Raw genomic sequence first — 27153 nt, forward strand, 5'->3', positions numbered from 1 at the left:
CATAGTTCCCAATAGGTTTTAACTATACATTTGCTAGTATGAATTTTAATTAAAAACTAATGTATATTAGAACTCAAGAAGCATATTTTGTGGGACATATTTTCATATTTTTCTAAGTGTTTAGTCCCAAAGACAGCCCCAAAGCAAAATTATGTATGTTAGATGGTTTCTAGATATGTATTACAAATTGAAAGTTTCAAATTTTCTCCTTCAGGTCAGGCAGGATCATTTGTGAGCAGGAATTCCAGAAATGCCTAGAAGTTGTTATCAATTTCACATGAAAAACTAATTCAAATTCTGCTTTTAGGGATTACAACATGGATTTTTTGACTTTGAGACATTTGATGTGGATGAATATGAACATTATGAGGTTTGTACATTTTAATTTTTTGGAAGCTATAATTTCACGTTGATTAAATTGTTCTTTTATTCCTAGCACTCAGGTATTACAAATTGATTGACTGCTAAATAAAAGCATTCTGCAGTTTTCTATAGTTGTCAGCTTCATCCTTTCAGCTTTGATTATTGCCTTTGAACTAGGAGTTATCAAAATTTTAGTTTAGGAAAATACCATGTCTCTCTATATTCTTTCATCAAACCTTTATTGACAATTACTTTGAACCTTTAGTTTATAAGAAAAAACAATTGAAAAGTATAATTTGGTAGTAAAATCATGTACTTTTTAAAAAAAATCCGGGTTTAGATGAAAACAAAACCAGATTTGTGCCTTGTAATATTTTTGACTGTGTATATCTTGATTTGAAATGTGGCTGAATGTACTCAGTTCTGAGAGTTAGTTGATTTTTTTTTTTTTCACCATGGCATCATTACAAAGGGTTCCCCCAGTGGCTCAGCCATAAAGAATCTGCTTGCAATGTATGAGATGCAGAAGAGGGGTTGGGAAGATCCCCTGGAGGAAGAAATAGCAACCCACTCTAGTATTCTGGCCTGAAAAATACCACGGACAGAGAAGACTGGCAGGCTCCAGTCCATGCAGTTGCAGAGTCCGACATGACTGAGTGACTAAATATAGACACATACACTATTACAAAGTGTTTGAACAGTGTCTTGCCTGCTCAGCAAGGCAGTTTAGGCAAAGGCTGTCCAAGTTACATTGTGCTATTAGGAGGTGTTAGGGAAGAGCACTTCCGGATTAGTAGAGGAGTCTTCAGTTCAGTTCAGTTCAGTTGCTCAGTTGTATCCGACTCTTTGCAACCCCGTGAACCGCAGCACCCCAGCCCTCCCTGTTCATCGTCAACTCCCGGAGTTTACCCAAACTCATGTCCATTGAGTCAGTGATGCCATCCAACCATCTCATCCTCTGTCGTCCCCATCTCCTCCCACCTTCAATCTTTTCCAGCATCAGGGTCTTTTCAAATGAGTCAGCTCTTCACATTGGGTTACCAAAGTATTGGAGCTTCAGCTTCAACATCAGTCCTTCCAATGAACACCCAGGACTGATCTCCTTTAGCATGGACTGTTTGGATCTCCTTGCAGTCCAAGGGACTCTCAAGAGTCTTCGCCAACACCACAGTTCAAAAGCATCAGTTCTTCATCACTCAGCTTTCTTTATAGTCCAACTTTCACATTGATACATGACTATTGGAAAAACCATAGCCTTGACTAGATGGACTTTTGTTAACAAAGTAATGTCTCTGCTTTTGAATATGCTATCTAGGTTGGTCATAACTTTCCTTCCAAGGAGTAAGCATCTTTTAATTTCATGGCTGCAATCACCATCTGCAGTGATTTTAGAGCCCAGAAAAATAAAGTCAGCCGCTGTTTCCACTGTTTCCCCATCTATTTACCACAAAGTGATGGGACCGGATGCCATGATCTTTGTTTTTTCTTCACTCTCTTCTTTCAGTTTCATCAAGAGGCTCTTTAGTTCTTCTTCACTTTCTGCCATAAGGGTGGTGTCATCTGCATATCTGAGGTTATTGATATTTCTTCCAGCAATCTTGATTCCAGCTTGTGCTTCATCCAGTCCAGTGTTTCTCATGATGTACTCTGCATATAGGTTAAATAAACAGGGTGACAATATACAGCCTTGACGTACTCCTTTTCCTATTTGGAACCAGTCTGTTGTTCATGTCCAGTTCTTTCTTTTTTTTTATTTTTTAATTTTTTTTCATGTCCAGTTCTAACTGTTGCTTCCTGACCTGCATACAGGTTTCTTGGGAGGCACGTCAGGTGATCTGGTATTCCCATCTCTTTCAGAATTTTCCACAGTTTATTGTGATCCACACAGTCAAAGGCTTTGGCATAGTCAATAAAGCAGAAATAGATATTTTTCTGGAACTCTCTTGCTTTTTCCATGATCCAGTGGATGTTGGCAATTTGATCTCTGGTTCCTCTGCCTTTTCTAAAACCAGCTTGGACATCTGGACGTTCTCGGTTCATGTATTGCTGAAGCCTGGCTTGGAGAATTTTGAGCATTATTTTACTAACATGTAAGATGAGTGCAATTGTGCGGTAGTTTGAGCATTCTTTGACATCACCTTTCTTTGGGTTTGAAATGAAAACTGACCTTTTCTAGTCCTGTGGCCACTGCTGAGTTTTCCAAATTTGCTGATATATTTAGTGCAGCACTTTCACAGCATCATCTTTCAGGATTTGAAATCACTCAACTGGAATTCCATCACCTCCACTAGCTTTGTTTGTAGTGATGGTTCCTAAGGCCCACTTGACTTCATATTCCAGGATGTCTGGCTCTAGATTAGTGATCACACCATCGTGATTATCTGGGTCATGAAGATCTTTTTTGTATAGTTCTTCTGTGTATTCTTGCCACCTCTTCTTAATATCTTCTGCTTCTGTTAGGTCCATACCATTTTTGTCCTTTATTGAGCCCATGTTTGCATGAAATGTTCCCTTGGTATCTCTAATTTTCTTGAAGAGATCTCTAGTCTTTCCCATTCTGTTGTTTTCCTCTATTTCTTTGCACTGATCCCTGAGGAAGGCTTTTTTATCTCTCCTTGCTATTCTTTGGAACTCTGCATTCAAATGGGTATATCTTTCCTTTTCTCCTTTGCTTTTCACTTCTCTTCTTTTCACAGCTATTTGTAAGGCTTCCTCAGACAGCCGTTTTGCTTTTTTGCATTTCTTTTTCTTGGGGATGGTCTTGCTCCCTGTCTCCTGTACAATGTCATGAACCTCCATCCATAGTTCATCAGGCACTTTGTCTATCAGATCTAGGCCCTTAAATCTGTTTCTCACTTCCACTGTATAATCATAAGGGATTTGATTTAGGTCATACCTGAATGGTCTAGTGGTTTTCCCCACTTTCTTCAATTTAAGTCTGAGTTTGGCAATAAGGTGTTCATGATCTGAGCCACAGTCAGCTCCCAGTCTTGTTTTTGCTGACTGTATAGAGCTTCTCCAATTTTGGTTGCAGAGAATATAATCAGAATGATTTCAGTCTTGACCATCTGGTGATGTCCATGTGTAGAGTCTTCTCTTGTGTTGTTGGAAGAGGGTATTTGCTATGACCAGTGCGTTCTCTTGGCAGAACTCTATTAGCCTTTGCCCTGCTTCATTCTGTACTCCCAGGCCAAATTTGCCTGTTACTGCAGGTATTTCTTGACTTCCTACTTTTGCATTCCAGTCCCCTATAATGAAAAGGACATCTTCTTTGGGTGTTAGTTCTAGAAGGTCTTGTAGGTCTTCCTGCTGCTGCTGCTGCTAAGTCGCTTCAGTCGTGTCCAACTCTGTGTGACCCCATAGGTGGCAGCCCACCAGGCTCCCCCATCCTAGGTCTTCCTAGAACCATTCAACTTCAGCTTTTTCAGTGTTACTGGTTGAGACATAGACTTGGAGTACTGAGATACTGAATGGTTTGCCTTGGAAACAAACAGAGATCATTCTGTCATTTTTGAGATTGCATCCAAGTACTACATTTTGGACTTTTGTTAACTATGATGGCTACTCCATTTCTTCTAAGGGATTCCTGCCCACAGTAGTAGATATAATGGCCATCTGAGTTAAATTCACCCATTCTAGTCCATCTTAGTTCACTGATCCTAGAATGTCAACGTTCACTCTTTCCATCTCCTGTTTAACCACTTCCAATTTGCCTTGATTATTGGCACTAACATTCCAGGCTCCTATGCAATATTACTCTTTTTAGCATTGGACCTGGCTTCTATCACCAGTCACATCCACAACTGGTGTTGTTTTTGCTTTGGATGTGTCCCTTCATTCTTTCTGGAGTTATTTCTCCACTGGTCTCCAGTAGTATATTGGGCACCTACCTAGAAGCAGTCAACTTTTCCTGAAATATGAGACACCAGTAGACTTTGAGTAGGTTGACCGTTCATGAAAATGAGCTGTTCTGTCAAAGTTCTCCAGGGTTATAACATTTATCACTGTTCTTAGCAGGGCTTCCCTGGTGTCTCAGGTGGTAAAGAATCCACCTGCAATGCGGGAAACCTGGGTTTGATCCCTGGGCTGGGAATATCCGCTGGAGAAAGCAAAGGCTACCCACTCCAGTCTTCTGGCCTGGAGAATTCTATGGACTGTATAGTCCTTGGGGTCACAGAGAGTCAGACACGCCTGAGCTACTTTCACTGTCACCAGCAGGACAAGGGTAGCCCTCACATTCTGGTCTCCAGTTCAGGATGTATCTATTCGGATATCCTGCTTACATGTTACGTTTGACACATCTGAGAAGAAACTAATCATCTTTCACCCAAACATGAGCTTTGGCTTTGTTCATCTGTATGAATGGCATCACCATTCTACTGTTCACCCAGGCTCAAGACTAAAAACATCACTTTTTCCCCCTCCGTAATCTGTTGACTATTTGAGTTCCCGTTGCTAGGGCCCCAGGGGTGTGTTTCGTCTCTCTCTTCCTCTGTGTTCTCATTTCCTTCCCGTGGCTCAGGTGTTGCGTCCTCTCTGGTAGACAATTATAACTGCTCTTTAAGGAGCCCAGGCCCCTTCTCCCCTTGGTCTTTCACACACTTCACCGAATGGTCTTAAAACAGAGTTCTTGCCTTGCCTTGTCCCCACACTGGCTGCCACTCTCATTACCTGGCTGAAATGAGGATAAATTCCCCTGTCCTGGCATTGTTAGCTTTGGATGCAGTCCAGCCCACCTTGCTGGCCTGTCTCCTGTTCCTTTGGTGTGCGCACTCTGTGTTCCAGCCCTACTGGGCTACTTATTTATTGTTTCTTGAATGTCTCTGCACCCTGGCTGAGCTTGTTTTTTCCAAATACCCGTCACCTTTAACATTTTCCAATCATGTATGTAAAATCCTACACAGATCAGCTCTCACCCTTTACAATATTCTCTCCCCCTCAGTTTCATGTGTCAAGATTTGTGCTTTCCATTTTTCTTATATTATGGCTATTTGCATAAAAGCTTTATTTTCCTTACTAGACTGTAAATTCCTTGTGGACTGAACATGACTAAGTGGAAAATACGTCCTGTGTTCTTGGATAGAAAGATTTAACATCATAAAACTGCCACTTCTCCCTAAATTAATACGTGTAGTACAATTTATTAAAAATCTCCAAAGAATTTCTTCTTCTTAAATTGTAAAAACATTGTTATTGTGGCATTTTTATTGGCTTGGCCAAAAAGTTTGTTTGGGTTTTTCCATATGATGGTACAGAAAAGCCCGAATGAACTTTTTGGTCCACCCAATAGTAGTGTCAAAAAAAAAAAAAAAAAAAAAAGGAAATCCTACTACCCACCCCCACCCCCCAAATAATTAGGAACAAAAAGATTGCATTTTAAGGGGGAAGGTTGAATAAATAACCTGTAGTACAGATACACCATGGAATGTCATGTAGTGATTTAAAGAAATTGACTTGAGCTATGCCACTTTTCGTGAATGATTTCTATTATATATTGATTGGAAAAAGTTGATACGGAAGAGTGCTTATAACCGTCTATTTTTTAAACAAACAATAACAAGACCCCCCCCTCCACCTTGTACATATATCTGTCTATCTGTATTATATGACCAAAGGTATCAGTAATTTCCTATGAAGTGAGTGAAGTTTAAATTGTATAGGTCCCTATTTGCATGGAAACCATTTTTGTGTTCATAATTTTATATTCTTTTTTTGAAATGGGCCTCCACATTAGATAAGTTTCAAGTCTCCCCCAAACCTGCATCTCTGCCCCATGTATATGAACCTGCAGAAAAATATATGGCAAAACATTGGAGCCATTTCAGTGAAAGGAGAGATTGGGGTGGAGGTTAGAGAGGGAGGAGGACAAAGACCTACCACAATAAAGAGAGAAAACTAGTTGATGATTTACTTACTCCTTTATCTTTTTTAAAACTTTGATGGTGACGTTGAGAGTTAGTTGAAAAAGCTGTTGAAAAACCTAAACATAGTTTAATTTTATTTTTGAGAAGCATGAAACCAACTAACCAAAACTCTGATAAGAATGTGATCACATCTTAACCTGAATGAATAACAATGACCATCAGCCAGGTAATGGGAAGAGTGGAGGCAGTTGGTGAACACTTGAAAAGTTTTCCATCAAATACTTCCTTTTAGAGAATGATTTGTCTATTCTATCATAAAGCCTATAAAATAAAAAATCACAAGTAGCTGTGTGATCAGCAGGTAGGGGGCATTTCATAAATGCTGCTTAAGAAGCAAGTGGATAAATAAAGAAGCTCTTCCTGACAATCTGTGGGCCCAGTCGTTTTTTGTCATAACTTGTTCCACTGTTTGCTCTACTTTAGTGAGTCTGGACATTTGGTAAACTTGTGGAATAGCTAAGTTCATATCCTTCATTAGCTCTAACAAAGTCAGTATTCCAACAAAGTCTGTAGTTTTCAAAGTAAAAGTGTTATCATTGATAGCAAATTATGAGAATGTAAGTCTCAGATGATAAGGAAATGCTCAAATTAAAGCTTCCAAAGGCACTTCTTGACTAAACCACATTTAATGCATGACTCAAGAAAAAGCCTAAATTGATGATATAGCAGTTCTGTGTGAGCTTAAAAGGGAGCCTTTTATTTATTTATTTATTTTTGGCTGTGCTGGGTCTTCGTTGCTGTGCGTGGGCTTTCTCTAGTAGTGAGTGGGGGTTACTCTTTGTTGCTGTGTGTGGCCTTCTCACTGTGGCGGCTTCTCTCGTTGTGGAGCACAGGCGTGGGCTTCAGTTTGCAGCTCTCAGTCAGGCTCAGTAGTTGTGGCAGATGGGCTGAGTAGCTCCTCAGCATGTGGAAATCTTCCTGGACCAGGGATCAAACCCATGTTCCCTCCATTGGAGGTGAACACCTATCCACTGTACCACCAGGGAAATCCTAAAAGAGAGTCTTGTGATAAGAATGGTTCTTCTAATGTTGTTCATGACAAGGTCAGCAAAGCACAGGAACTACTCTGCTCATTCTGCAAAAGGGTCTAGAGCAGTGCTGTCCAATAGAAATATGGGAGTCATATTTGTGTATATAATATATATATTCAAAAATTCTAATAGCTGCATTTTAAAAAGTAAAAAGATATGATGAAATTAATTTTAATAATGTGTTTTCTTTAATGCACTGTACCAGAAATAATATTTTGATATATAATCAATGTAACAATTATTAATGAAGTATTTTATATTTCTAATTTTGAATTGAGCCTTTGAAACCCAGTGTGTAGTTTATAGTGCAGCACATCTCAGTTTGGACTAGCTACATTTCAAGTGCTTGGTAGCCAGACATAGCTGAAGTGCAGATTCTTCAAGGACAGGCTTGCCAATGAACCATCGTAAATGACATGAAGCCTAGGATGATGGAACAGGTTACATCTTGCAGCTTCAAGTGTTTTAATTTTTCATGTAAGAATTAATTTCAAGGCTCTATTCTATTTAGAAGGTTTGGACTAAGATATCTCAGGCTCTTACATTATTTTTATATGACGTACAAATAGTCCATTGTATAAATTATTGATAAATAAAAACATTTTCTAAAATATGGTCTCTTTAGGTCCTTTGCCAAGCTGTTGTAGAACTATATTTTTGATCATATTTGCACTGATCAAATAGATATATTCTAGGAGCTATGCTGGGAGGATCGAAAAAGTAACTGCAACATGAGGGCCCAAAAACTTCTGCTAAGAATTAGTGTCCCCTTTTCCAACAGGTTTCTTAAGGTATTCTCTAAGAACTTGAGAACTAAGAACAGTCACTCCTTTGAAATCTAACCATCAATAAGTTTATTTGAAAAATTAAAATAGACCTTTTACTCTAGGGAAAAACAGTGAAGATGAAAGAGTATGAGTATTCAAATTATGTATCTGTAGGTACGTGAGGGGCTTCCCTGGTGGCTCAGAGGTTAAAATGTCTGCCTGCAATGCAGGAGACCTGGGTTCAATCCCTGGGTCGGGAAGATCCCCTGGAGAAGGAAATGGCAACCCACTCCAGTGCTCTTGCCTGGAGAATCCCATGAACGAAGGAGCCTGGTGGGCTACTGTCCATGGGGTCGCAAAGAGTCAGACACGACTGAGCGACTTCACTTTCACTTTCTTTCAGGTACGTGAGGACGTGTATCCTCTCTAGCAGTAAAGCTTAGTGACTATTGAAAGTATAGGAAAATATGCTGTTTGTAAGACCCTGAAGTAACACCCACACACAGAATCTGCCTTCAGTCAACCTCTGTTCCTTTCTGGGGAACTACGCTTACCGAGTAGGACCTTGTTGAAATACCACTGCTCCCTATTGGTGCTACTCTTAAGCAGTCGTTATTCATCAAAGAGAATTTAAGTTATATCTTTAGTTTCTTATTTTGATTGTCCCCTAAACAAGATGGGACTTTCCACTACGTACGGCTTGCCATCTTTGATGATGTCCCTTTGTTGGGCATACACAGATGACTCACAGAGCAGCACCCTATTTCTAGTTGTGGGGAGGGGAGAGAGAGAGAAATGCAAAGAAATGGAGCTTCCAGGGCAGCATTTGGAGTGGCCTCATCAGTGTGCCTTACATCTACGACTGCATCTAGAATTTGGCCTACGCAACTCTGAGGAGCTGCTTTAAATATCTTTTTGGGATCAGCTAGAGCTTCACGTTAATGTAAAACCTACTTCAAAAGCTAAAAGATTGCCTTGACTTCTTTCTTTGAGCTATTTCTTTTCTTTCTGCCATTATGTTTTCCCTCCGTAAGTCATCCCTTTATTTTGAGGAAAAATGCTTTCTATGAAATAATTTTATCAATATGAGGATATTTCCCAGAATATCAAGTAGTTATTAACTTGATCTGGTGCTTTTACGTGCTGGCAAACCTGGGGCATTTCTTTACCACGGGTTACTTGATGGAAGTGGTTGGAGCTGGGTTCGGCTTCGGCAGGCCTGACGACAGACAGACTGGTTCCTGCCGATTCGAGTGGAGTCACAGTGCAGGGCTTCCTTTTGTTTTCTCTCGTCATGGCACGTGTGGAAAACGTGACTGTATTTGATCAGCACCGTGTGATCATAGTTTGCAGCGTTTGGCGACTGGCCTGGAATCCCAGGCTGCCCCAGGCCCAGCCCAGGCAACTCCATTCTGTTAAACTGATTGGGAGGCTTTGTTCTACAGAAATAAGGTATGCAGGTTAATGTTTGTTATATGAGAACCAAGAAGCTGTATCACACTCTTTATGGCCTCAGTTTGGTAGCTTTTCAGTTAATTTATTGAACAGACGTTTATTAAGTACTTCCTGTTTGTTCAGTATATTTGCTAGGCCAATATTTTTTTTCAGAAGGTGCCCTGGAATTTCGTTTCTCCATAGGTGGGTTTAGAGACTGTTCTTATCAGCTGCCGTCATACATTCCGTATATTCTTGTGCCTCATTCTGCAGGTGTTGTCACGTTTGACCCTTCCCACACGTTTCCATCTTTGTTTCTCAGATTGTCTATGCAGCATTTCTCGCTGACGTACGACAGGCTGAATGCGGAAAGTTTTGCTTCTGAGACTCTAGCAATTCAGCAATTCATAAGTCATCATTATTGCTATCATCGCCTCTTCTAGAAGGTGATTTCACATTTTCTTGGCTGCATTGCAATGGAGCCCATCTGGGAACTGTGAGAAAGTGTCAGTCGATTCTGAATGCTTGGGACTGGCTGGGATTTTCTTGGTCCTTGGGTGTCTTCCATCAAGTCTCCACATCACTCTCAGAGACCATGTTTTAGAAATTACGTCTGCTTATATCACTCCCCTGCTTTAAGTCCTCCATGGGCTCTACCCTCAGGTAGAGTGTGGAGGAAATGCGTACCTCTGAGTGCAGCACAGAAAGCCCTCTGGACGTGGGCTTTGCCGTCTTCCCGAGTTTGTCCTTTTGCCTTCCTCCTCACACCCAGTCTGCATAGCTGCCTGGATGGCGGTGTTTCTTCATACTTTTGTGCCTTCACACGTGTTCTTGTTTCCTCTTCCTCCTCCTTGTGACCTTTTCTCCCCTGCTCAGAGTATTTATGTATTTGCATGTCTACAGCCTTGGATGGCAAGGAGATCAAACCAGTCAATCCCAAAGGAAATTAACCCTGAATATTCATTGGAAGGACTGATGTTCATGTGCCAATACTTTGGCCACCTGATGCAAAGAGCTGACTCATTGGAAAAGACCCTGATGCTGGGAGGGATAGAGGGCAGGAGGAGAAAGGGGGTGGCAAAGGATGAGATGGTTAGATAACATCACTAACTCAATGGACATGAATTTGAGCAAACGCCAGGAGATAGTGGAGGACAGAGGAGCCTGACCTGCTGTAGTACATGGAATCCCAAAGAGTTGGACACGACTTAGCAACTGAAAAACAACAACAAAAACAACAAAGCTGTTCTTAACTCAGTGGGAGCTCTTCTCACACAGCCTTGTGTGATGCTCTGTGACATCCTTGCACTCTGCGTACTTGAAGTCAAGAACTGTGTCTCACTCATTTTTGTATCAATAGCACAGAATACTCATAGTGGGCTGTCATTAAATGTTTATGAAGTGAAAGAACTAATGAGTAAATGGGCAAATGAGTTCTAAAAGCAGGAAGTTAACACATTTCAAGATATTTTACATTATCTGTTAACACTAAATACTTTTCGATGGCAAATGAGCAAGACGTATTAATTAAGAATCCATTCTGATTTTGTAGTGACACTCCAGGGAGAAAATTTATTGATTACGATAGGCAACTTCTTGAAATGACATTTCTTTTTTTTCATTACCAGCCAGTCTATGAAGCAAGAGTGAGTTGTTATTTTCTTTTTTAAAAAACCCACTTATTTGCAACACAGATTGCTAGATATTGTAATCTTCCACCAGGGCTAGCATGTAATGTCAGTTTAGTTTAATATATGAACAGAGACTGTCCCCAGGTTGACTGTGTCATTCTTCATTGCAGTTAATAAGTAAATTGTCAAATGATCAGGCGGGGTAGATGCCCAATATTGCCCTTTTGTATATACCTTGAAAATAAAGTTTGTCAGGACTCTTATCTCTCAATGTGTCACCTCAGGTCAACGGCAGGAGTATTTGTTGAACAGCTGACATATGAGGTTTCAAGACTTTGCTTTCGATTAGAATTTGTATAGCAAATTAGAATGCAATCTAATGTTGCTTTGGCGCTCAGCTTTCTATACAGTCCAACTCTCACATCCATACATGACCACTGGAAAAACCATAGCCTTGACTAGACGGACCTTTGTTGGGTGTTCATTGGAAGGACTAATGCTGAGGCTGAAACTCTAATACTTTGGCCACCTCATGTGAAGAGTTGACTCATTGGAAAAGACCCTGATGCTGGGAGGGATTGGGGGCAGGAGGAGAAGGGGACGACAGAGGATGAGATGGCTGGATGGCATCACTGACTCGATGCACTTGAGTTTGGGTGAACTCCGGGAGTTGGTGATGGACAGGGAGGCCTGGCGTGCTGTGATTCATGGGGTCACAAAGAGTCAGACACGACTGAGCGACTGAACTGAACTGAACTGAATACTGCTTGGTTTGTCATCTGTGAATGAAAGAACTGGGGGAAAAATTTCTGGCACTGTAGTTTTGAATTCTTGTCAAAGCAAGCTCCAGAATGCAGGTATATGAGCATGTCCTCACACTTGGAGGGACTAGGGAGGTGAGCCTCCCAGGGTGACTATTAAAAGAACTTTTAGAAGCATTTCCCTAGAGCTGTCCTGTAGGGTTGATTATACCCCCAAAGACCACAAGTTTAAGGAAGCAAGATTCATCTTCTTGGACCCAGTGTTTTCACATCTACTAAAACACTGTACCCATTGTTGCTTCAAAGATTGTGTTGGTTAAATCTATAAAGTGTCTTGAGGTCAAAGAAATTCCCCATTTTTTCCCTTCCTCTCTATTGTTTGGTCTCTGTCCTTCCTTTCACCTCCACTTCTAAAAAGAGCAATTTTGACTTTGTTGTCGCTTACTCATTCAACTGATAATGGGTTTTGCCTTGACCCTTAAGATTCAACTGAAACTGTTCTTGCTTGATGCAAGAGTTAGCCAGACCGAATGGTTGACTTGGTCTTCTTCCTACTTGATTTACTCTGTGGCCACTCTCTAATTCTAGAAACTCTCTTTTCTCAGCTTCAAAATTCTGTCTCTCACTTTTCTCTTCCTTCCATCTCTGGACATGTCTCGGGCTGCCTTGCAGGTTCTTTCCCTTCCTTTGGCCACCAGAAATGCTACTGGTCTCTAGGCCATATGATTTCTGGTTCAAGGCAGGTCAAGAGGATCTAAAGTAATGGTGTAGAGTTTGATTATTATTTAAAGCCAAATAGCGAGGCAACTTAATTTAAACCAGAAACCTCAAATATTTACTTTGCTTTAAGCTCACAAAGTGCCAGTCATGACAGCATGTTTGTGTTTGTATAATACAATTATATTGTCAACACTATTTCATTGTTTCAGAAAGTAAAGATATATAAGAAGGTGTTTTAATGAAAAAAAAAAAAAAGACCTTGTAGTTCTATCTTTATTTTTAAAATAATCTTTGTGCCATCATGAAACCTCTTATGTATGTGTTGATAGCATTTATCAAAGTTTAAGGCAACTTTTTCTTTAATGAATGTCTTAGTTCAGGCTGCTGTAACAAAGTATTGTAGACTGTGTGGCTTAAACAATAGACATGTATTTTCACAGTTCTGGAGGCTGGGAAATCCAAGATCAAGACACCAGCAGAACTGTTGTCTGGAGATGGCCCTCCTCCTGGTTCATAGATGGCCAGATTCTTCTGTGTCCTCCCCGTGTCCTCACAGAGGGAGCTTTCTGGGGGTCTCTTATAAGGCCACTAATCCATTCATAAGGGCTCTATCATCATGGCCTAATCTCCCAAAGGTCCCACTTCCTAATACCATTCCACTGGGGATTTGGTTTCAACATGTGAATTTTGGGAAGGCACAAACATTCAGTCTATAGCAATGGGTAGAATGGAGATGGTAATAACACCAACCTTAAAGGTTGCCCTAAGGAAACAAGTTGCATGTAATCCTGTAGTGCCTAGTGCAGAGCCTGTGTATATGTGTTTGCTGTTATTCTTATCAATGTTATTTGTTACTTGTTTTCATACTCCTTAAGAGAACAGAGGGAATATTTTTTATTTTACATATGACACCAAATTATAGTCCTTGATATATAATAAAGGCTTAACAAATATTTTAATGAATTTTGAATCATGCTTAAAAACTGTTTATCTGTATTGTATTAGAAAACACATCTGTTGATGAAGGAATCCAGTCCAATAATTGTCAACCCAAAGGTCTATCTTTTCTCTTTTACTCTCTGTTTTTATAGTGGTAAAATGGCCAAATGTTTTTCCATATTCTTTTCAGAGACTGTGACCATCTTAACAGAGGGATGCCTTCTTAGAAGTTGTAAAAATCTATGTGTTCAAATCAAATTAGATTTTATTTAATTCTTATTCAAGAAGTTTTTCAGTTTTAATGCTGTTTTTCTTTTACTTTGTAAGAAACATTGATTCCTTTTTTTTTTGCAAATTAAATGCACCAGGAGTATTCCAAAGAAATGTGGTGAGTCTTTTGTAAGTTTAAGTATCCCAGAGTTACATGAATGTTAACACATAAATGTATCAGTTTCAAGAACTCGGATTTTCATTTTGGGGTTTTCTTGCAGTGAAGAACATCTGCGGTTTCTCTACGTAGGTTGTAGGTTTTAGATTGGAAGAGGTAAAATCATTCTCTCACTTCACCTTTGCCTAGGTGTTAGTTTGTAAAATGTTGTAATGTTGGAAAGTATCCTAAGTTCCTGTCTGATCTAGGTTTCCTGGAAGTGCGTGTGTGTATGTGTGTGCACATGTGCACACTCGTATGTGCAGGCACACACATTTAATTAGAAAAACCAGTTTGTGTCATCATAAGTATTTTATAATTGATAAATATTGACATTTGTATAATCTACTGTGAAAGAAGGCATGGATATTAATTTTGGAAACTTACCAGTAAGTTTAATGTATTACTCAGTTAAAAGCTATAATTTTCTTATTAATTTTTTTTTTTGTTAGATTTGGATCTAAGACCTAAATCTTACTGTTTACACCATTAACCTTATCCAAGCTACTAAATGTAGCTCAGTATTATCTAACGTTTATCTAATGTTTTTGGGTGGGCAGACTTGGAAACATATTCTTTTGGTTCTGTGAGTGAGTCCATTGCCTCTCTCCATATAATTGATTGCAGAAGGTTACTATTTAACCAAACAGATGTCTATAATCCGAATAAACAGACATAGCACAATGTATTTATGTAGGCCCACTTCCTGTTCAAGGATATAGGAATAGTAAACATAGAAACCTGTTTTCTTCTACTGTTCATAAATAGTTGGTTTTAGCCTTTTGGTGATTACGGCATAGCTTTATTTTTGAATTTTTAAAATGTTTTAAGCTTAGCAATTACTTGAGAGCGATATTGGGCCATTAATTTGACTGCTTTATTTAAATAAGAAAATGTTTAATTATCATAAACAGCTATATATTAGATTCTTTATTCAAATTGTTCTAAATAGCAGTGCTTGGCATTTAATTTAGCATGAACTCTCATAGCATCTCTAAGATTTTATTTAGGACATTATAGAGATTTTATGTTTATCATAATTAGATTAATGCAATTCAGACATTTACAAGGTGTCATATAAAGTTTCATTTATAACTTTTTATATCTGGAAAGAACCATCTGCATTTTAAACATGAAAATTGTACAGCTAAGTTATGGTTTTTGTGAAAATCAAATCCAATTGGCAGTAAAAGTGATTAAAGTAGAGGCTCCAGATTTCTTTGGTGGCATTACTCTAAATGGCTGAGTGGTAAAGAATCCGCCTGCCAATGCAGGAGAGGCAGGAAAGGTGGGTTCGGTCCCTGGGAAGATCCCCTGGAGGCGGAAATGGCAACTCATTCTAGTATTCTTGCCTGGAAAATTCCATGGACAGAAGAGCCTGGCGGGCTGCAGTCCATGGGATCATAAAGAGTCAGACACAGCTGGGCACCTGAGCGTGCACGTGCACACATAAGCTCTTACAGCAGAGAGCAGACTGTATTTGCCACAGATCCCCACACTGAGGTCTGTGCCGAGTAGTGGAGGACGGAGCCTTTTATGTGGATTACCTTGGCCCGGCAGAGAGAACTGCCTGCCTTCCCTGCCTGCAGAGGTACCTATGCAGTGCTGTAGAGGGTGGAGGCTTGGAGACTGGAGGCTGCACCTGGTGGTGGGGTGGGAGTAGGGACTGGGGGTAGGCTAAACAATGCTTGCAGGAAGAAGAGATACATATGTTTTGTGATGCACTGCACCACTGTGTCCCAGTAGCATGCAAAGTTTGGGTGCCCTCAATCCTGCCCCAGTGTTCCATGGGTTCAGAGGCACACCAGGAAGGGAAGAAAGTGAAGGAGATAAAGGAGTAGTGGGAGGATGCTCGACCCCTTGCCTGGTGTTCAGGTGTTTCCTGAGGGTCCTAGAGTGTGTAGAGCAGAGACTGAGAGCTGTTGATTAAAGTCAGTCCACTAATGTGTTTTATTTGGTTTACTAGTATTTAAAAACTTAATTTAAAATGCTTCAAATATAGAGAGATTTTACGTGAACATCCAGTTGGAAGATTGGTCATATTCAATCAACTTTGCTGTGGTCAGTTGGCTAGGACTGAGGAGCATTTGCATCTATCTATATGTTTCTTGCGTTTTCATACTGTTCATGGGGTTCTCAAGACAAGAATACTGAAGTGGTTTGCCATTCCCTTTTCCAGTGGACCACGTTTGGTCAGAACTCTCCACCATGATCTATCCACCTTAGGTGGCCCTACACGGCATGGCTCATAGTTTCATTAAGTTAGACAAGGCTGTGGTCCATGTGATCAGTTTGGTTAGTTTTCTGTGATTGTGGTTTCATTGTCTTCTCTCAATGGATAAGGATAAGAGGCTTATGGAAGCTTCCTGATTGGAGTGACTGACTGTGAGGAAAATTGGGTCTTGTTCTGATGAGTGGGGCCATGCTCAGTAAATCTTTAATCCAATTTTCTGTTGATGGGCAGGGCTGTGTTCCCTTTCTGTTGTTTGGCCTGAGGCCAAACTATGGTAGGGGTAATGAAGGTGATGGCGACCTCCTTCAAAAGGACTTGTGCACAGTTCAGTTCAGTTCAGTCACTCAGTCGTGTCTGACTCTTTGCGACCCCATGAATCGCAGCACGCCAGGCCTCCCTGTCCATCATCAACTCCCGGAGTTCACTCAGACTCACGTCCATTGAGTCAGTGATGCCATCCAGCCATCTCATCCTTGGTCGTCCCCTTCTCCTCCTGCCCCCAATCCCTCCCAGCATCAGAGTATTTTCCAATGAGTCAACTCTTCGCATAAGGTGGCCAAAGTACTGGAGCTTCAGCTTTAGCATCATTCCTTCCAAAGAAATCCCAGGGTTGATCTCCTTCAGAATGGACTGGTTGGATCTCCTTGCAGTCCAAGGGACTCTCAAGAGTCTTCTCCAACACCACAGTTCAAACGCGTCAATTCTTTGGCGCTCAGCCTTCTTCACAGTCCAACTCTCACATCCATACATGACCACAGGAAAAACCATAGCCTTGACTAGACAGACCTTGGTCGGCAAAGTAATGTCTCTGCTTTTGAATGTACTATCTAGGTTGGTCATAACTTTTCTTACAAGGAGTAAGTGTCTTTTAATTTCATGGCTGCAGTCACCATCTGCAGTGATTTTGGAGCCCCCCAAAATAAAGTCTGACACTGTTTCTACTGTTTCCCCACCTATTTATTTCATGTTCCTGACCCTGCAGCAAGCCACTGCCTTGGGCTCCAAAATCACTACAGATGGTGACTGCGGCCATGAAATTAAAAGATGCTTGTTCCTTGGAGGAAAAGCTGTGATAATCCTAGACAGCGTATTAAAAAGCAGAGACGTTACTTTGCTGACAAAGGTCCGTCTAGTCAAAGCTATGGTTTTTCCAGTAGTTATGTATGGATGTGAGAGTTGGTTGGATCATAAAGAACTCTGAGTGCTGAAGAATTGATACTTTTGAACTGTGGTGTTGGAGAAGACTCTTGAGAATCCTTTGGACTGCAAGGAGGTCAAAACTGTCAATCCTAAAGGAAACCAGTCCTGAATATTCATTGGAAGGACTGATACTAAAGCTGAAGCTCTAGTACTTTGGCCACCTGATGGGAAGAACTGACTCACTGGCAAAGACCCTGATGCTGGGAAAGATTGAAGGCAGGAGGAGAAGGGGATAACAGAGGATGAGATGGTTGGATGGCATCACTGACTCTATGGACATGAGTTTGAGCAAGCTCTGGGAGTTGGTGATGGACAGGGAAGCCTGGCATGCTATAGTCCATGGGGTTGCAAAGAGTCAGATGTGACTGAGCAACTGAACTGAGCTGATGTCTCTTGCCAGACCCTTATGACTTTTGGGTTTGTAGCCCCTGCAGTAGACCCTGGCTGTCTCCAGTTTGTGGTATACCATGAGGGTTTGATGAGCCTGTCTCTCATTCCTGACTTCTGTTTCCCAGTCTAAAGATCAGCACTGACAAAATATAGCAACCTACAAAAACAAACAAAAAATGGAGATGTGTTCCTCATGACCCAGATATTTTTATTTTTTTTTTTCATTATTTAAAGGATGTTTACCATATTCATGGAAAGTGCTTGTATTTTATGTCTTCTGTTTTTTTGCCTTTATTTCTCACCAGGATAAGCAATGTTTGTTTTCATTTCATTTTCATTGCAGAGTAGCCAAGAGACAAAATTATTTTCAGCAAAGTATCTCCACTTTAAATAAAGTTTTCTAAACTTTTCTAGATAAAAATGCATAAACATTTTGAGAATCAGATTTTTTTTTTAAGCTGTATTATTTTGTCTTCATATATGTCCAGTTAGTCTAGTACTAATAGAGTGAAAAGCAGTTTTATTTGTAAGGGTTTTCTAAATTGTATAAGGATTATAAAATATTTTTCTTCTCTTTTCTCACAAAATCCTCCCAGCGAGTTGAAAATGGTGACTTCAACTGGATTGTTCCAGGAAAATTTTTAGCATTTAGTGGACCACATCCCAAAAGCAAAATTGAAAATGGTAGGTTTTTCTTTACTTTACCCTCCAAAAATTTGTTTTAGTTCATCTTCTTTCATTTCTTGATTTCCTAAGATAATGCTTTCTTTTGGTAATATTCTCTAAAGAATATTTATTAATTAAAAAATCGAACAGTAGTAATTAGTATGTTAAATTTAGAGTTTAGTAAGTGGAACTATAATTATCTGTATAACAGGGATTATCTGTTTAAAACTAGCAAATTTGTAGGTTGCTGTTAATAGTGTGTTCACTTTACCTTGACCCAATTATTAAAGAATCTGAGAAACCAGCTGATCACAACAGTAAGCAGGTTGATGAATTCTATCAGCTGATCTCAGGTTTATTTGGTGGTAGAGGCATGTTGCACATCACAGTATTCTTTTGGGAACAACACAATTAATAATGTGATGATGGTGATGATAGGTGTCGTTTATAAAGTACTTACTGTGTGCTAGTTACCGGCTAATCACAGCATCATCTCATTTAGTGCACACACAATTCTATGTGGTGTAGGCACTATCTCCATTTCACAGAGGAGGAAACCGAGGCTTATGAGCAGGGAATTTGCCCAAGTTCACAGAGTAATATGCAGAACTGGTGGTACTTCAGCCCAGAGTATAGCTTCTAAACCCTGTTACCACACTGATCTGTTCAGTTCCATTGTGACAACTAAGAACAATCTTCCAGCTGACAAAAGTTAAACTACTTACCTGCAGTCTTTGTATAGCCAGAGGCATACATATTCAGGAAAAAAAAAAGACTGAAAATAAGCCTCTGGAGGGAAGGGACATAGGTATACCTATGGCTGATTCATGTTGATGTTTGGCAGAAACCAACATAATACTGTAAAGCAATTATTCTTCAATTAAAAATAAATAAATGTAATAAAAATAAGCCTTTTGAATGAAATATGGTTGGCTATGTGAGTTTCCTCATGAGCATATTTTTTTTAGTAATTTTTTTTTTTAACCTCACATTGCCTAGAACACAAATAATGATAGGCACCAAAGGTTTAAGAATAGTTTATGGGAGAAATACATAAAATTTAAAAATATCACCCCTGAACATAATAAGTCATCTTTTCCCTGCCCCCTATCTGGTCTTACAGTTGGAACTCTAGTCCTCCAAAGAAACATAATTTAAAACCCCTATTCTGGATTTATTCTTCTTTAAATTATCATCATCTTCATAACTATTTATTCCAAAATCTAGTTTCATTGCATATGGTTATTCATGCATTTGGATTTGATCATTTGTTTGTGTTTCCACACATGTGCCTATCATTTCATACTTATCGTCTGTCTCCCAGGGAACTCTGCTTGAATTATGGTTTTCCTCTGGGGATGGGTAATCCTCCTGACAAACAGGTGGTCACTGTACTGAAGCCAGAGTTAGATCTTATTCACAAATTTGCTCATGAGTCTTTTTCACTCCAGATATTGACTGATTAACCTCTGTTCTGTTGGATTGTTAGGAATAACTTGTTAAGTGCCTGAGGAAACTGCTTTTCCAGAGTTGGTCTTCAAGACAGGAGTGATTAACTCTCCCTTTTGTGCAAAATGACCCAACTCAGACCCAGAAAACTTTAGTAGCATATGGTTTCTGTAGTGAGTTTGTTTTTGCATGAAGCTGAAAGAATTTTACCATTTAGGATTTCATTTTTAAATGAAATTTCCTTAAAGAGAAGCTGAGGAGTATAATTTTTAAAAACCATTTAAAATATTTTTATAGAGGTAATGCCTGATTATCATTTTTGAAAAAGAAGAAAATGCAGATGAACTAATATTAGCAGCATAAAAAGTGATCTATAATTGTAACTATGTTTTCTACGTTTACTAGTTGGTGGTGGGATTATTGAGGATTTTAATTTTCTGTTTATCTGTTTTTTTTGGTTTTGGCATACATTTTTTTCCCCTAAAGAATACACACACACACATACAGACTTACAAAAATATTTCTTTTTTTTTTATCAGCATGGAGTTATAACATGATTGATGTCTTATAGCAACTTTTTTTCACTTAACGTATCACAGACTCCTTTCTATGGCAAGGAGATCTTCATTATAAATATAGATAATGATAAATCTTCATGATAAATGTAGATCTTCATTATAATTTTCCATGAATGCATTCAATGACTATACCATAGTTTTGATAATTACTTGATTTTTATTTTTGAATGAGATCTGGGTTATTCACAGTTTTTCACTTTTTAGAAACTGTAGTGGGTGGCATACTTGTCCATATATCTTTTTTGCAGCCCCAGTTTCTTTTCTATATTCTCAGAAGAAGAATCACAAGGTAAAAGGACATGAATACTTTATGTGTCAGTTCTTAGTTGTCAAAAATCTTAAATTATTAGCTACCATTTGCTTATGTGCCAGGAGTGGTACTAAGCCTTTTGTGCACACTTCATCTATTTAATAATCAGAACCACTCCCTGGAGCAGGTGGTAGCTATTTTGTGGATGAGAAGATGGAGGCTTGGTAACCTAACTTGCCCAGGTTGACAGAGCTGGAAAGTAGCATTGTGTGAATTCAAACATAGGTCACTGATTCCAAATTCTGTGTTCTTTATTTTACTTCAGAGGAAAAACATGTTCACTATAGAAACTTTAAGCAATCTAGATAAAAAGTCACGTGTAGTTATATTATCTAAAAATAACCACCGTCAACTCATCACTCTATATACATCTTTTCTTTTCTGAATACGTATATTGTGCCCTCTCACATTGAGGGGGAGAAAAAAAAGATCTGAAAGTGCTGCTTATGTAATACTTCTCATTTTTTATGTCTAGAGCAATTTCATTTAAGGCTGTAATTGTTAGAATATTGATATTTTACCAGAATCCCTGTTTTAAAATCTGATAGTCACTGAGAGTGTCATTATATTTTTTGCAAAGTGTTTTAATTTAAGGTAAAGAGTCCTTTTTGAACTTAAAATATTTTTTGATGTAATTAGTAAACTTGATCCAGTTGCAGTGAAATCCTGGCACATTCTTTTTTCTTTTTTGAGTTGAGAAACCCTGTGTTTCCTGGGGAGGCTGAAAGTCATTTTAGGGGGTTTGTTAGTAGAAAAGGTATGGCTCAGACAGTAAAGCATCTGCCTACAATGCCGGAGACCTGGGTTTGATCCCTGGGTCGGGAAGGTCCCCTGTAGAAGGAAATGGCACCTCACTCCAGTACTCTTGCCTGGAGAATCCCATGGACGGAGGAGTCTGGTAGGCTGCAGTCCATGGGGTCACAAAGAGTTGGACACGACTGAACGACTTCACTTAGAAAAGGTATACTTTTAAGAAATTAACACTCAAATAACTGTTGCTAGGATGTAGTAAAAGGAAGCCCTAAAATCTTGGGATCTGGCAGAAAGCATTATGACAGTCTGAAGTGTGTGTTGTGTCAGCAGAGACTAACTAGGAATTCCTTTCAGCCATCTTTGTTCACATTTTTTTTTGGCGAGTTGGAAGGGAGGAACCCTACCCCCTTTTCGGTTAATAAACTTGACTAATATAGCAGTAGGACAAATTCGATTTCAAATTTTTGCAAAAAAAAATCCCCCAAATTCTCAGGTGGCAATGTCCTTCTCATTTCCATCTTAAAAGGAAAGTCAAAAGCACAGAGAAAGACAGCTTGGAACAGAGAATCCCAACAATTTGAAGTGTCAGCTGGCTCATTTAGGGAGAGAAGCTCAAGGTGTAGAGCCTGAGCTGGTTGAAGGCTGGCTCTGCCCCCAACTGGCTGTATGGTTGTTCTCGTTCAGTCGCTTGGTTATATCCGACTCTGTGACCCCAGCAGCTCGCCAGGCCTCTCTGTCCTTCACCATCTCGCAAAGTTTGCCCAAGTTCATGTCCATTGCATCAGTTAACTGGCTGTGTTAACTTATGCCAGTTCCTCAACTTCCCTCAGTATCAAAAGGGGGAAAGTGGGATACACTCTGTAGGCATTTGGTGAGGATTACAGATATCCTCAGTGGTAAAAAAAATCTGCCTGCTGGTGCAGGAGACACAAGAGATGTGGGTTGGATCCCTGAGAGGGAGAGATCCCCTGGAGGAGGAAATGGCAAGCTACTTCAATATTCTTGCCTGGGAAATCCCCTGGACAGAGGAGCCTGGTGAGCCACAGTCCATGGGGTCACAGAGAGTCGGGCATGACTGAGCAACTGAGCACACACACAACAGAGACTGTTTAGGAAGTGTCTTGCACAGTGTTGGGCACATTAACAGGTGTCCTTAGAGAGCAGATACTCTGATTATAGTGTTATCATTAGAGAACCTAATAAACATATTTTATTGCTTTCCAATTTGCCTGCCTATATTGCCGTTTTAGCTTTTAATAAAGAATGGGTAGATTGGTCATTTGACCTCACTGTTCTGAAGTTTCCTAACTTTAAAATGAGGGGCTGGAAAGAGATGCATTTTTACAACCCCTCTTTCTGAGAATCTTGGTCAGCGCCAGGGCTGTGCTTGAGCTTTATGATGCCAGGGCTCCATCTAGCGGCCAGATGGAGGAAGGTTTGTTTGAATGGTCCATCAGCTCACACTCCACATTGCTAAAACCAGTCCCCTATCAGAAGCATCTGAACACAGTTAAAACACCCACAAACAGTTGTTTAGAAGTCAGAGGATATTGCCATTGTTGGTTATAACTTGTTTGAAACACTTTTTTGAGGATTTTTAAGATATATGCTCACCGACTGTAGTAAGTGCAGTCCTTCATGTTCATATAATGCCCCTTTTTCTGACATAGAATGGAGTTGGGCCTTGCCTGAAATTAGCCTCAGCACAGGCCCTGGAATCTGACTGGTGTTCTGTCACTAAGTTGTGTCCGACTCTTTTGTGACCCCATGGGCCATAGCCCACCAGACTCTTCTGTCCATGGGATTTCCCAGGCAAGAATACTGGAGTGGGTTGCCATTTTCTTCTCAAGGGGATCTTCCCAACCCAGGGAGCAAACCCAAAAGCTCCCGCCATGGCAGGCAGATCCTTTACTGCTGAGCTGTCAGGGAAGCCCATTTATTCCTGTTATCGAAGGTAAACGGAAAGCTTTCATTTGGGACTCTGACTGCTAGTGTTCAAATGCTGCCTCTGTCTCTTCCCAGCAGTGTGTACATGAGTCAGTTAACTTTTCCAGGCATTGGTAACTGAGTAAGGTTTATTGAGATGATATACATGAAACACTTAGCTTAGGGACTGGCATATAGAAGTGCTCAATATATGTTAGGTAATAATGATTATTACCATTATTGTTACTTTTTTCAATGCCCTATTGCCAAATCTGGATACCTGTTCAGTGTTCTTCTCTCAAAAGATATACATAGTTTCTATTGATAGTAGATTTAGGTATATTATCTGTAATGCTGTTTATTTATGATGGAAATTCATATATGAAAAGAGAAGCTCTCACAGCTTTGGTGGAGGAGGGGAGCTGCTGCTGCTGCTAAGTCACTTCAGTTGCGTCCGACTCTGTGCGACCCCATAGACGGCAGCCCACCAGGCTCCTCCATCCCTGGGATTCTCCAGGCAAGAACACTGGAGTGGGTTGCCATTTCCTTCTCCAATGCATGAAAGTGAAAAGTGAAAGTGAAGTTGGTCAGTCGTGTCCAACTCTTAGCGACCCTATGGACTGCAGCCTACCAGGCTCCTCCGTCCATGGGAGTTTCTAGGCAAGAGTACTGGAGTGGGTTGCCAGTGCCTTCTGCAGAGGAGGGGAGGGACAGTACCAAAGAACCATTAGCACACTTCATGACAGGTGCTATCATGGAGGTGCCAAGTGTGCTAGGAAGCCAGGGTCAGAAGCCCTTGTCAGCCCATCATACCATGGGAAGGTTCCCATGTCATGAATTCATGAACCCTCTCCTTCCCATTCCTTATACAATAGAAGAGCTCTTGTTATTTCTCCCTTTAGGCTGGGAAATGATTTGAGCACACATACCAACTAGGGAAACAGATTTGTTTTTTTTTTTCCTAAGTTGAAAAGCATCTGTTTTCCCTAAATGTGTATAAGTCACTGTTTCTACACAGAAGATTTTAAATAAACTCTGCATTACCTGTTTGCGCCAAAGTAGCAAGGTTTGTTAAAATCATGTATTTGGGCTGTGTTAGGCCCATCTGCCAGTTCTGCCTCTATCCCTTGTGCAACCTTGGCCAAGTGTACCAGTTAGGGCTCTTGACTGCAGGAAGCAGAACTCTGGTAAATTAAACCAAAAAGGCACATTGGAATTATGCTGGGGAGCTCATAGCCTCCAACGGAAGGCTGGAAAATGAGGTTTAGGCAAATGAGCAGGATCCAAGGAAGATCATATCTCAGCAGGATCCAGGCAGGACTGGAAACCACTTTATTTCAAATAGAAAGAAGGGATCCAATAGAAGGTATTTGCTAGGAACTGAAAGTGTTAGTTGCTCAGTTGTGTCCAACTCTTTGCAATCACATGGAATATAGCCCTCCAGGCTCCTCAGTCCAGGGAATTCTCCAGGCAAATATACTGAAGTGGGCTGCCATTTCCTCTTCCAGGGGCAACTACCACACAATTGCACTCATTTCACAGGCTAGCAAAGTAATGCTCAAAATTCTCCAAGCCTAGGCTTCAACAGTATGTGAACCAAGAACTTTCAGATGTTCAAACTGGATTTAGAAAAGGCAGAGGAACCAGAAATCTTTGCCAACATGCATTGGATCATAGAAAAAGCAAGAAAATTCCAGAAAAACTCTATTTCTGCTTCATTGACTATGCTAAAGCTTTTGACTGTGTGGATCACAAAAAGTTGTGGAAAATTCTTAAAGAAGACCACCTTACCTGTCTCTTGAGAAATCTGTATGCAGGTCAAGAAGCAACAGTTAGAAGTGAACATGGAACAATGAACTGGTTCTAAATTGGGAAAGAAGTACATCAAGGCTATATATTGTCACCCTGCTTATTTAACTTATATGCAGAGCACAGCCTGTGAAATTCTGGGCTGGATGAAGCACAAGCTGGAATCAAGACTGCAGGGAGAAATATCAATAACCTCAGATATGCAGATGACACCATCCTTATGGCAAAAAGTGAAGAGGAACTAATGAGCCTCTTGATGAAGGTGAAGGAGGAGAGTGAAAAAGCTGGCTGGAATCTCAACATTCAAAAAATGAAAATCATGGCATCCATTCCCATCACTTCATGGCAAATAGATGGGGAAGCAATGGGAACAGTGACAGACTTTATTTTCTTGGACTCCAAAATCACTGCAGATGGTGAGATGAAATTAAAAGATGTTTCCTCCTTGGAAGAAAAGCTATGACAAACCTAGACAGCAAACTAAAAAAGAGACATTGCTTTGCTGACAAAGGTCCGAATAGTCAAACTTATGGTTTTTCCAGTAGTAATGTATGAATGTGAGAGTTGGACCATAAAGAAGGCTGAGCACTGAAGAATGATGCTTTTGAACTGTGGTGTTGGAGAAGACTCTTGAGAGTCCCTTGGACTGCAAGGAGATCAAATTAGTCAGTCCTAAAGGAAATCAATCCTGAATATTCATTGGAAGGACTGATGGTGAAGCTGAAACTCCAGTACTTTGGCTACCAGATGGGACCAGCTGCCTCATTAGAAAAGACCCTGATGCTGGGAGAGATTGAGGGCAGGAGGAGAAGGGGACGACAGAGGACGAGATGGTTAGATAGCATCACCGACTCAGTGGACATGAGTTTGAGCAGGCTCCAGGAGATGATGAAGGACAGAGAAGCCTGGCGTGCTGCAGTCCATGGGATTGCAAAGAGTCGGACATGACTGAACAGAAACTTCCAGGGGATCTTCCCAATCTAGGGATGAAACTCGGGTCTCCAGCTTTGCAGATAGATTCTTTACCTTCCGAGCCACCAGGGAACCCCAAGGAATTTGCTAGAAAGAAAGTTAAAAAGTAAAAGGGCAACTCTGGAAAAAAAAAAAAAAACAAGCATATTAAGGAAGAAATAGTTATTGCCTTTAAGGCCAGGGTTAAGGGAACAGAAAGGAAAATGTGAGACCAGCAACTTGGGAGCTCTGAAGGGCTGGTACTGGCACTTGGGGCCTGAGGAGGGGGTACTGTTAGGCTCGGCTGGTGCTGGGAGTGCCAAACTAAGCTGGGGCTTCCTCTCCTGCAGAAGCCATGCTGGCGGGAAAACAGAAGGTGTCTCTTCTTCCTCTGGCCTCCAGTTGTTCCGGCTGTATTTTAGTGCCTCCCATTTTTCAAACTGACAGAAAACCAGTGGGAAAGGTAGTTTGGGAAATGTTACATGTACACCCAAGCCTCTTGTTGGCTTGCAATTAAGAGAAAATAGGAAACAACCAGCATATGTGAGGTTCGAGACAGCAGGAAAAACAACCAAGGACACAGTGCAGAAAATGCTGGGTCGCCTTGCTGGCTGCTGCTGCCCACCACGCTTGGAGTCCTGAGTGGTGAACGAGTCCTGAGTGAGGTCAGCTCACTTGGTGTGCCCTCAATGGGTTGCAGCCGTGGTAATCAGTGTGCTGAGAAATGAGTCCCTTTAAGCCCTGGGGCCACTAGATAAGGCTTGCAGTGGTCAGAGCCCCCAGTGGTCACCGTCGTGACTGGCCAAGCGTAGGTCATATGTACAGCTTCCCAGGTGGCACTAGTTGTAAAGAATCCACCTGCCAATGAAGGAGTTGTAAGAGACAATGGTT

The 27153-nt window shown here is 40.5% G+C and overlaps 1 protein-coding gene across 5 annotated transcripts in view; it reads left to right on the plus strand.

Annotated features, from left to right (window-relative positions):
- The window catches only part of CDC14A (cell division cycle 14A), a 184527-nt gene that overhangs the window by 91600 nt on the left and 65774 nt on the right, over positions 1 to 27153 (plus strand). For all 5 annotated transcript variants that reach the window (XM_018045825.1, XM_018045823.1, XM_018045826.1 and 2 more), the window contains 2 exons: positions 308 to 370; positions 18417 to 18504. In XM_018045825.1, the coding sequence (XP_017901314.1) occupies positions 308 to 370; positions 18417 to 18504 (151 nt within the window). The remainder of the gene's footprint in view (positions 1 to 307; positions 371 to 18416; positions 18505 to 27153) is intronic.

This window comes from Capra hircus, chromosome 3 (assembly GCF_001704415.2).
Source record: "Capra hircus breed San Clemente chromosome 3, ASM170441v1, whole genome shotgun sequence".
NCBI classification, from domain to species: Eukaryota; Metazoa; Chordata; class Mammalia; order Artiodactyla; family Bovidae; genus Capra; species Capra hircus.